The 12,320-nt window shown below is 33.6% G+C and overlaps 1 protein-coding gene across 4 annotated transcripts in view; it reads left to right on the top strand.

Moving 5' to 3' along the window:
* The window catches only part of NIPBL (NIPBL cohesin loading factor), a 186,834-nt gene that overhangs the window by 161,823 nt on the left and 12,691 nt on the right, over nucleotides 1–12,320 (top strand). For all 4 annotated transcript variants that reach the window (XM_036020202.1, XM_036020205.1, XM_036020203.1 and 1 more), the window contains 8 exons: nucleotides 228–336; nucleotides 1,817–1,953; nucleotides 7,244–7,384; nucleotides 7,497–7,590; nucleotides 7,987–8,141; nucleotides 8,650–8,740; nucleotides 11,050–11,223; nucleotides 11,632–11,822. In XM_036020202.1, the coding sequence (XP_035876095.1) occupies nucleotides 228–336; nucleotides 1,817–1,953; nucleotides 7,244–7,384; nucleotides 7,497–7,590; nucleotides 7,987–8,141; nucleotides 8,650–8,740; nucleotides 11,050–11,223; nucleotides 11,632–11,822 (1,092 nt within the window). The remainder of the gene's footprint in view (nucleotides 1–227; nucleotides 337–1,816; nucleotides 1,954–7,243; nucleotides 7,385–7,496; nucleotides 7,591–7,986; nucleotides 8,142–8,649; nucleotides 8,741–11,049; nucleotides 11,224–11,631; nucleotides 11,823–12,320) is intronic.

Below are 12,320 nucleotides of genomic sequence, written 5' to 3'. Positions count from 1 at the left end.
ATTTTAAATACTTCATGCTAAAATTCTTTGAAAGTATTTATAAATTATTGGTTTATAAGCTATTTTAAAACATTTGTTTTATTTTTGTTATTAATTTGCATTTAGTATTACATTGTTAATAAATTGAAAAGCTTATTACTTTATGAACACATTTAATGCATTATTATTATTATTGTCGAATGAATAATTATACTGGGATCTTTTTTTTTATATATATACATATATAGTTGTTGAAGTCCGAAGAGGATTCCTCATATAAACCTGTGAAGAAAGCTTGTACTCAACTTGTTGATAACCTAGTTGAGCACATTCTTAAATATGAGGAATCTCTAGCTGGTAAGATGATTTATATATTGGTCATTAAGTTGATTTTATATTTTAAAATACTTTGAGCACATTTTTCATTTTTGCCTCTGGCTCTGCTTAGTCTAATAATGAACCACTTCACTCTTAAATGAAATGTTTTTTGTTTGATGTTGTAGCCTTGATTATATTGTTAAGGTTGACTAAGATTATCTAGAGCAGTATAATAAAAACATAGGCCTCATCTCTTTCACGTATTTTTCAATAGCATGTAATTTTAGATGTCATATTGAGCAGGAGTAAAAGGAAGTCCAGGGGCTAATACATGTTCAGCTAATTGCACTTATCTAGAAACTGTTTGATATCTTTTAAATCCTATAAAATTTCCTCTCAAAATGAAATTGTTTTAACTATTATAAAATTGTTTTTAAAAGACTAGTAGTACATTCTTAATATCATTTATAATTGTTATATAAAAATGTGCTTAATCTTGCTTGAGCTAGGAAGCTATTAATATTTGTAACTAAAAATTTCTTAAGTTCTTAATATTTTCTATTTATCACATTTATCAGTGACAAACCTGAAATTCTTAACCACAGCATAAATAATTACATAAAACTATAAAAGTCATAATTGATATGTACTGCTTAAAGCACACAGGACTAACATTACTTCCCATTTGCCTGATGTATATTAATGAGGAATAATAGTCAGCCTCAGTCATTCTCCAATATTGAGGGCCAGTCGCCTCTTACACAGAGAGGGGTACATTATGGCACCTACGGAAATTGTTGATACCCTTTATATTTTTATGCAGTTTTTTCTTTAATTTTGTTTTAATTTTCCATGTGTACCTCTTTTTCTTTTTATTTCCTTGTTTTGTTTTCCCTATTCTAGATTTAAAGGGTGATACTGTTGTCTCAATATTAAAAAGTTGCTAAACTCCTCTAAAAACTAATTAGCTACCCAAGAACCATTGTTACCTCCTAACTAGCAACAGCACTTAGTTTTCCTTTCTAATGTAGCACTGATTCAACTTAATTTCTCACTCCCATCTTTTAACATTCTTCTACATCAGCATCTCTCTTTTCCAGTATCTTTAAACACAGTATCACCTCAGCAAAATTGGTTTTGTCCCTCTTTGCTAACTTTCTTTCCCATATTCACTTTCATCCATTTTTTAGATATAACCAATATCATGTTTATTTCCAAAAGCCCATCCCTAAACTTCTCAACTTCCATTCTACTTTTTAACATCAACCCTCCCCCCTTAGGGAAAAACTTGCCTTCTGTAGTGTAGCCTTTTTGTCCTTTATTCTTAGTATATGTAATTATATAACAAAGACAGAAATAAAATGCAGAAAATCTAGTATCATAAAAAATGTTAATCAGTTATATTGAGGCATGTATTGAATTTATTCAGGGGATGGTATTTCATAATTTAAATAATAGACTGTTTAATTTTCGCTGCCTTGTTATATTTTAGTGTCTTATTTCTTGTTTGTTTTTCCAGACTCTGACAATAAAGGTGTGAACTCTGGAAGATTGGTAGCTTGCATAACCACTTTGTTCTTGTTCAGCAAAATAAGACCCCAGCTCATGGTTAAACATGCCATGACTATGCAGCCATACCTTACCACTAAATGTAGTGTAAGTATACAGCTGTCCTGTATTTCTGTTTAGTATAAACCATGTACTGAGTATTTTAAATTTAGAACTTAATGTGTGTCATTCGCATTCTCACCTGACACTTATTTTCACTGACAGGGCAACTGTGTCATGTATTCAAATTTTTGTTCTGATATTTATGGCAGGTTATCTACAAACATTATTTTTCCAATATATGATAAATAAATTTCAGGCACCATTTCTCTTTAAGCTTCCCAGGCCAAATCCTTAGTATATGCTTACTAAATGTTGTAACTCTTGCTGAGACCTCGAAGGTGAAAGAGGCAGAACTCCTGCCATTAAGAAACTTACTGTCTTTTTGGGTCCTAAATTTGTTTTTCATTTGTCAGTTTTAGTATACTTGAAGCATTTGTTTTTATAACACACCAGTATATTGAATATGGAAAACCTAGTATTATGTCAGAAATATTAGACTGTTGTTTTAAATTAATATTATACATATGGTTTCCTAAAATCCAATGTGAAAATTAAATAAAACATTGCTCAAGTAATATATTCCAGCAATTTGTATGACAGCATGGTTAGTTAAGTGGCTTATTCAAACACCAAATTTTAAAATACTTTGAAAACTTTAAAATATAAATAGTTTTGCCCTGACTGGTATGCCTCAGTTGCTTGGACGTTGTCCCGCAAAGCAAAAGTTCGCTGGTTCAAAATCCAGTCAGGGCACATGTTTGGGTTGTGGTTCCTTCCCAGTCAGGGTGCACGTGAGAGGCAACCAACCGATGGATGTTTCTGACATCCATATTGCTTTCCCTCTCTTTCTCCCCCCCTTCTCCTCTCTAAAAACAAAGTCTTTTAAAAAAGTAAAATGTAAATAGTTTTTCAACTTACTGTTTTTTTAGTGTTCCTAATGAGCTAATTTTAACTATTTTCTCTAGTAAATTTGTTTTGCTATCGTTGGAGGTTTGTTTGTTTGTTTGTTTGTTTTAGCTCTAAATTAAATTGGTAAGTTCTAAGTGAAAAATCTCAGGATGCCCTGAGAAATGTTAAGAACTGAACTGAGGAAAATAGCAGAAGATAAATATATAAAACAACATATATATAATACTTCTCAGACCCTAATTTTATCTTTAGGGCTTTATATTACATGCAGAAATAAATAATGGCTAGTGATAATAGCCAATATTTATTGAGCATAATGCCAAGCACTGTGAAGAATGTTGCATACATTCTCATTTACTTTGTGAAATAAGTACCATTATTATATCTTTTATAGATAAAGAAACTTAATCGTTGAGAATATAAATAACTTGCCTGGTATTACACAGCTAACCAGTCCCAAAGCTAGAATTCAGCTGTATCTCTCTTTGCCTCTAGAGTGTGGACTGTAATGTAACTTGTACAAATAGACTTAACACTGACATTTTTTTAAAATTTGTATTGATTTTTAGAGAGGAAAAGGAGGGAGGGAGGGAGATTGATTTGTTGTTTTAATTGTTTATATGTTTATTGGTTGGTTCTTGTATATGACCTGCCTGGGGATTGAACCCACAACTTTAGCATATTGGGATGAGACTGTAAGCAACTGAGCTACCTGCCCATGGCACACCAATATTTTTGAAAGCAAGATTACTCTGAAAACACGTTGTACAAGTTTTTATGCATATGTATACACACACACACACAAATACAAGCTTTATATACAGTAGTCCCCTGCATTTGCAGAGGATATGTTTTAAGACACACACACACACACACACACATACCCATATCTGAAACCACAGATAGTAGCAAACCCTATGTATACTGTACTTTTTCCTATGCATACAGACCTTCCCATGTAAAAGAAACACTTTATGGCTTTTCTTTGGCATTTCTGAATTGTCGGCATCACTACTCTTGTACTTTAAGGCCATTACTAAGTAAAATAAGGGTTACTTGAACATAAGCACTGCAATCCTGGGAGAGTCGATCTGATTAATCAAGATGTCTAAGTGACTAATAGACAGGACGTGTATGTTGGACAAAGGAATGATCCATGTCCTGGACAAGATGGAGCAGGACAGCACAAGATTTCATCACACTACTTGAGCAGCATGCTATTTAAAACTTTTGTATTGTTTGTTTCTAGAATTTTCTATTTCATGTTCTTGGGTTGACCCCAGCTGATTAAAACCATGGAAAGCAAAACCATAGTTAAGGGGGACTACTATAAGCCTATCTTACATATGAAAAATGCCTTTCTCAATTTGTTTTTTATATCCTACCACCATCTAATTCCTACTAGTTTTAGGATAAGCAACCCATAGTAACCTACATACTTTACTTATGTTTCTATAATTGTGAACACATATAAATAAATGGTTGACCAGGTTTTTAAAAAGTTCAGGTCATCTTATCTACATTTCTATTAAGCATATTTACTGTCTCAAGTTACGGGATACATATGAGGTCTGTCCAGAAAGCATCCAGCCACGTACTGTGAAAAATAGAGAAATTTACTGAAGAAGAAACAAGACACATTGTACACAGGGCAATGACTTCTCAGTCCCCTTCAAAGCAAGCACTTGGGGACAGCACACAGTTCTTCCAGCATCTCTTTTATTGTTCAAAACACTCTGCAAAATCCTTTGTTGCAGTCGCCATCAGCAACTCTGTCATATTTTCCTGAATCTCATGGATGGTCCGAAATCTCTTCCCTTTCAAAGGTGATTTTAGTTTTGGGGAAAGGCAGAAGTCTCAGGGCACCAAATTTGGGCTGTAGAGGGGCTGAGTCACCTAGGTGACTTGATGTTTTGCCAACAAATTCTGCATTGGCTGAATTAACAGTGGCTGGCCTTTTTCTGGACAGACCTTATGTATGTAATTCATTTTTTTTGAGTGACTACATAGTAGCCATTTTATGGATGTCCTGTGATTTATTTAACCATTTCTTATTTTTGCAGGTATTTAAAATGATTCCTACTGATAGCTACTACAAATAATTTCTTAATAAACATTTCTATTCATAGACAGTTGACCCTTGAACATCAGTTTGAACTTCATGGGTCTACTTATACACGGATTTTCTTCAGTAAATAAAAGAGCCAGCCCTTAGTTTCTGCAGATTTTGCATTTGTCTATTCAACCATCCACGGATTAAAAACTGTCTTTTCTCATTCCCATCCACTGTTGGTTGAACTCACAGATGTAAGGAGCCAACTGTAGTTAAGTTTGTGGGGAGTCAAAACCTATATGCAGACTTGACAGCACGGTGTTTGGTGTCCCTAACTCCTCAGTTGTTAAAAGGATCAACTGTGCTTTTAAATACTGGTGGCTGTTTTGGGGGCGGCCAATAGATTCTGAGGAATGGACTTGCTAAATTATAAGAGAATTGTTTTGGTTTTAAATAGATGCTGCCAGATTGCTGGTGGACATGTTGTATAGCCTCTTTGGAAATGACAATCTGTATCATTTTTGTCCTTTTTGCCAGCCTGACAGGTATAAAGATATAGTTTATTGTTGCTTCAGTTTCCCTTCCCTGATTTCCAAGAAGGTTGAGAATAGTTTTTATGGTATTAACCAGTTGGACTTGATTTTTTGTGATTTAACTGTTCATATCATTTGCCCATTTTACTTTAGAATTGTGAGCCTTATTAAAAAAGCACTCTTCAGCCCTGGCTGGTGTGGTTCAGTAGATTGAGCACCAGCCTGCGAACAAAAGGGCCCCTGGTTTGGTTCCCAGGCAGGGCACATGCTGCCTAGGTTGCCGACCAGATCCCCAGAAGAGGGTACTCAAGTGACAAACACACATTGATGTTCCTCTCCTTCCCTCTCTCCCTCCCCTCCCCTCTGTCTAAAAAAATAAATAAAATCTCTTTTTTAAATAGGCTGCTTGAAAAGGAAACATTCTCAGCATTAAAAAATAATGTTCTTCGATCTAAATGTTTTAAATATTGAACCATTTTATGCTATATTCATTTTAAATATTATTAGTATTATGTTCTCCTGTTCTTTTCCTTTACGATTTCTATCTCTCTTCAAATTTTTCTTCTAGATTTTAAATACTTTTCTTAATTGATTTTCCAGGCCACTAATGTTGAGAGTAGTTTCAAAAAATGTTACTATATTGTTTTAAAAAGTAAAGTTTTAGCAGTGATTCTCAAATGAATTTATCCTATTTGACAAAACCTCTTCCATTCCTAAATCCACTTTAACTCATTCCCTATTGATTAAAGGCAGTAGGAGTGTGAGATGACAGGGGACGATGGGACTTCTGTGTTATTTAGAAGTATTCATCTTACCTATTTTTTTTTTAACTTAATCCTGTGGGTATGCTGAAAGCGAGGATGAATGTAAGGTGGGAAAGTTTTTAACCAATGAGGTAATAAGTTCAAAGAGTCCAAAATACGTATCTTTAGGCTGTTGCTATTTTTATTGATAGATAAAAGTGTATGTTGAAAGCCTTACTCCATACTAAAAAAAATAATAATAAATAAAAATAAAGCAAGTGACTTTGGCTGATTTAGGGTAGGGGGATTGGGTGACTAGAGGATGGAAGTGGGAGATTTTTTATTGTAAATCCTACAATGCCTTTATATTTTTTAAAAATGCTTTACTTATTTTTTTAAACATGTATTAGCTTTTTAATCAAAGCTTTAAAACTTAAAAATTAAAAAATTATTTTAATATAGTATTTTAAATTTTAAAATAAAGAAGGTCTGTACCTGTTTTGGGAGGGAAACTACATTTTCATCTATCATAGAAAGGATTGACACAGGGCTTCTCAGCCTACTGACATTTAGGGCCGGATCACTCTGTGCTGTCAAGAACTGATCTGGGCATTATAGGACGTTAGGCAACGTGCCCTATTCATACCCCTTCCTGCAGCCTTTTTGTGACAACAAAAAATGTGTCCAGATACTGCATCCCATGGGGGACAAACTCACACCCCCAACTGAGGACTAGTAGGTTAACATTACCCCAGTTTGAAAAATTCTAATCTTAAAAAGTGTACCAGTCTTGGTAAAATTCTCTATTAATATTTAAATACCTTTGTTCAGAATTGACTTACATTGCATTTTGGGGGGAAAAACAATAACTGTAACATTGTGATTAAGTGACCAAAGGTCACATGGTATGTTAGTGGCATAGCTAAAATCCAGGTTCCTGACACTGAGGCTTTTCCCCCATGCTTTAAAGCTCTTTTCCAGTGATTTGTTTAACTGGAATTTTACATATCGAATGCTTTAATCCCCAACTACATAAAACAGTATATAATTTCTTTTTAGATTTTGGTATTCATAAAGCACTAATTTTATCCTTGTAGACTCAAAATGATTTCATGGTTATCTGCAATGTCGCAAAAATCCTAGAGCTGGTGGTACCACTAATGGAACATCCAAGTGAAACTTTCCTTGCTACTATTGAAGAAGATCTAATGAAGCTGATCATCAAATATGGCATGACTGTAAGCATCTCTGTATTGATTATATTGAAGTACATAGTTCACAAATGATAACCGCATGTTTTGATTTGTCTTTAACTTTTGTCTAAACAATAACCTTTTGTGTATCTTTTAGGTAGTACAACATTGTGTGAGCTGTCTTGGGGCAGTTGTAAATAAAGTGACACAAAATTTTAAATTTGTATGGGCCTGTTTCAACAGATACTATGGTAAGTTCAGTGCCTGGGCTTTAAAATTATTCTGCCAGATTCTGCAGTGTGTCCAACTCCTTTTTAATTCACCTAATAAAGGTAGCATCTGGGGAATTGTAAGAGGTGTGATTGTCCTCTATGGTCCACTCTACCATTTTCTAGTATCTTCTGTAATCTCCTAATAACATGATATGATTACTTCGGAAGTGTATCTTCTCATCAGTAAATGTTGATAACTTTTCTGCCTTCTATGTAAAATAAAGTTTAAATTTTTTTAACTTTTTAGGTTCTAAGGAGTGTCCTCGTAATTCTAAACATATTTAATACTTAGAACCATTAGTAAAATTAAACTGTGACTTGAACATACTAATTCAAGGATTAAGTGCTAATTATAAATAAATATTGCTTTATCAGGTGCCATTTCAAAATTAAAAAGTCAGCACCAAGAAGATCCAAATAATACTTCACTTCTAACAAACAAACCAGCACTTCTTAGATCACTTTTCACTGTTGGAGCACTATGTCGGCATTTTGACTTTGATCTGGAAGATTTTAAGGGTAACAGTAAGGTAAAGATCTTAATTTTAATTACTTAGTATGTTGTAATAAAATAGAACTGGATGACCCTGTGAATGGAAAACGACTGTCACGATCCAGGATGAAGGCAGTATTAATGTGGTTTGATGAACATTCTGACAGTGCTACTCAAAATATGGTTGTCAGACTGGCTTCTGATCTTTGAATTCTTTGTTATTGGTCTATAAGAAGACAAGTAAGCACAAACTTCTATCAGCTTTATAAGAGTAGGCACACTGTTTAAGTCAGCAGCTGAACATATTTTTAAATTTCTTAATGAGGGAGCAATATGTTATTTACATTCTGGTACAAGCTTCTTTGTCACAGACCTTTATTTTGAATGCCACTATTCTAAAATTTATTGTTTTATTATCCTATTGGTGACTCATTCTTCAGAAAAGTTTGCATATGGAAGTTCTCACTGTTTGCTTTAGGTTTTTTTCCCTTTATATTTGAAAACTGAGCTAAGTTACTCTTCTTTATAAAATACTTTCTTCTTAGGTTAACATAAAGGATAAAGTACTTGAACTATTGATGTATTTTACAAAACATTCAGATGAAGAAGTACAAACAAAAGCCATCATTGGTCTAGGTAAGTTAAGTCTAAATTTCATTATAGTTTTAGTTGTTTGAGAGGTTAAAACATTGAGTCTAATCAGTTGATTTATTTAAGTATGTTTCTAATCACAGTAGGGTCTGGTATATAGAATAGAGGGGGTTAAAACAACTGGATTCCATTTCTGGCTCTGCCAGTAACTTCCTAGGTGACCTTGAGCTAGTCATGTAACTCCCTCTGTTGATCAGTTTCTTCATTAACAAAATAAAGATGACAATAATGTCTCCTTCCTCTACTTTATAGGATTTCATAAGAATATTCATTACAGCACTTTGATAAGGAAAAATGATTTAGAAGAATTTTGTGTTGTTGCATATTTTTTTTTTTTTTTGGAAAGCTTTGTCATTTTATGTGCCTACCATTTCTAGTTAAGAGAGTGGACATTCTACACAGACTTTTATTCATATAGAAGCACATGGTAACCAACCGAAAAGAAACAGTTTGGATGTGTATCTGTCCCATTTTATTTTTCCAGGAACATTGATTTAGTAAATGTGTACCCTTGAAGAAGGTTAGAGCTTATAACTTACCTAAAAAGATAGTGGAATATGGAAGAAATATGAAAAAGATAGTATTAAAGCACCTGAATTGAATGCATTTTAAAACAATACAAGAAGAGTATTCTGTCCAAGTTTTTGTTTTTTATTGTTTGTTTTGTTTTGTGCAAATACATGTAAAGCTACTCAATAAAGTCAATAACTTACTTTGAAACTTTATTTTGGTAGCATTAACAAGGTTTATAATTTAATATGCATGGACAATCATTTACATTAGTCTTTTGAACTAAAATGAGTAATAAAAGTTTCTAAATTACTCAAATCTCATTAAATATTTCTTTAAATAAATTTAAATTTTGTTATTGCATTCCTCCTTTTCTTTCAGAAAATTATATAATAGCAAATACAGTAAAAATTCAGATACCACTCACTTGTAAGTTATATTGATGCAGTATTACCTTCATGCCAGATATGTACCTCTGAATATTTGGTGTGAACATAAGCTACATAAAGTGATAAAACTAATAATGTTACATCTAATTGAGAGAACAAATACAGTTGACCCTTGAACAGCATGGAAGTTAGGGGCATCTGCCCCCACATGGTTGAAAAGCTACATATAACCTTTGACTCCCCATGGGGGATTGATTGCAGGACTCCTCACAGATACCAAAATCCATGGATGCCCAAGTCCCTTATATGAAATGGCATGCCATAGAACAATGCATACAGTCAGCCCTCCGCAGCCAGATTCCCAACCGCAGGTCAAAATACTGTTGGTTGAATTCAGGGATACGAAACCCAGGAATACAGAGGGCCCGCTGTATATTTACTGGGGAGGGTGGAGTGGAAGTGCATGTGGAAGAGGACCCAAGTAGTTTAAACCCATGTTATTCAAGGGTCAACTCTATGTAAACTTTAACTTAAAGAAGCAGTAGTATCGGGAAAATAATGCCTCTAGATCAGTTAATGAAAGACATCTTGCCTGGGCCATAGTTATCCTGTGTGACCTTGGGCTAGTTATTTGATCACTCTATGCTTTGAGTTTAGTGTTATTTGGCATCAGTAATACTTGGTATCATCAAGGATCTTCATTTTATCTTACATAAATAAGCATTTTATACAAATAAACATAATAGTATTTTGCTACTTATTAATTTGTTATAGAATTCAGCTTTATGGCTTCATTATAATGCCATATGAGAAATAAATGGAAGATATTTTTCACCTTGGTTTATTTTAGAATTACTGTTTCATCAAATGGATGTATTTCAATATATTTTTTTAAATAATGCCAATATAGTACCTTCTGCTAGAGATCTAAAAAATGTTTGCAGACATTACCTCTTAAATCCTGAAAACATCCCTTTGAGGTAGGTGGGTGGTAAATATTATTGTCCCCATTTTACAGATGGAGAATTGAGGCACAGAGAGATTATGTGACTCACCCAAGGTCACACTACAAGTCAGTGGTGGAGCCAGGAATAGAATCCAAGACTCCTGTCTCCTAATCCACTCCCCTAGCCACTAGGCCCTGCTCCCTCCTCAAGGTTTCCTCTTGTGTGAAATTCTCCTTTGAAATGCAATTTCTTGTTTTTAATTCATGGGGAAAGAAGTACCTGCTCTAATACTTCTCTAGGTAAGGCCACTAGCATATTCTTCCAGTCATTTTAAGTTTTAATTTTTGAAATAAGGAGTTCTTTATGTAATTTATCAACATTTTCATTAAATGCTATATTTAACTGTAATATGAATATATCAAGAGGGTTTTTTTTCTCTCTTCTTTAGGATTTGCCTTTATTCAGCATCCAAGTCTAATGTTTGAGCAAGAGGTGAAAAATCTATATAATAATATCTTATCTGATAAGAACTGCTCAGTAAATTTAAAAATACAAGTGTTAAAAAACCTCCAGACCTACCTACAAGAAGAGGATACACGTATGCAGCAGGCAGATAGAGACTGTAAGTGAAATATATTTTTTAATGTCACAGTGTTGCTATACTTAGAGTACTTCAACTCATTTTTAATTCAGATATCTAAATTTTGTTGTCTGTTAGATGAAAGAATTCACTTCAGAAGGAGTCTTTATGTCTATAGCTAGGCTTAAGGGTATTCATAAATTCCTAAAATAGTTCGTAAAATTTAATATATGTGTATGCATTACATTTTGAGCGAGAAGAGGGATTTAGTTCTCATTAGGTTTACCAAGACGTCCCTTTTTGAGGCCCCCTCAAAAAGAAGAAAAAAAAAGATTTAAGAGCCATTAAGCCAGAGCACTAACTATAACATTTGTGCTTTTGGTTGTGGTCTGATTTGGTGTATTTAAGTAAAGTTTAATGTACATGTTCTTAATATGTTTACCTTTGTAGGGAAGAAAGTTGCAAAACAGGAAGATTTAAAAGAAATGGGTGATGTTTCCTCAGGGATGAGTAGTTCCATCATGCAGCTTTACCTCAAACAGGTGCTCGAGGCGTTTTTTCACACCCAGTCAAGTGTACGCCACTTTGCCCTAAATGTCATTGCATTGACTCTAAACCAAGGTCTTATTCATCCAGTTCAGGTGAGTATGTTTTAGTAAGCAGGACTTACCAAAAGAACCAGTTTTGTTGTCATTTGATGACATTATGATTAGAGAATAAGTAGTTCTTTATTCCTCTTAGTTATTTTTTTTCTTTTTGGTCCTAAACTCTTGAGTATAAGTTTTAGTCCTTCTTGTAGGTTGTCTCATTACTGCAAAATACTCAGATATTTATAATGTCTCTATTAAACAAACTTCCTATTTATATTGGCAGAATATGTACTTGGAATGATTTTCTATGTAGGGATGATAGATTTGTTTTAATATATATTAACTCTTATCCCAAAGAACCAACAACATGTAATGTCAGGAGAGTTAACTGTGATAAGAGTATAAATCTAACTCTTAAACAGGGTGGATTTTAATCCACAGAAAATAAATTATGTAATCTGAGCCCAATTCCTTCATCTTATAAATTAGAGGTAATACCATATGCCCACACCTCAAAGCATTGATACGAGGACTAAGTGATGTAATAAA

This window comes from Phyllostomus discolor, chromosome 3 (assembly GCF_004126475.2).
Source record: "Phyllostomus discolor isolate MPI-MPIP mPhyDis1 chromosome 3, mPhyDis1.pri.v3, whole genome shotgun sequence".
Classification (NCBI taxonomy): Eukaryota; Metazoa; Chordata; class Mammalia; order Chiroptera; family Phyllostomidae; genus Phyllostomus; species Phyllostomus discolor.
This window is presented reverse-complemented; position numbering and strand designations above follow the sequence as displayed.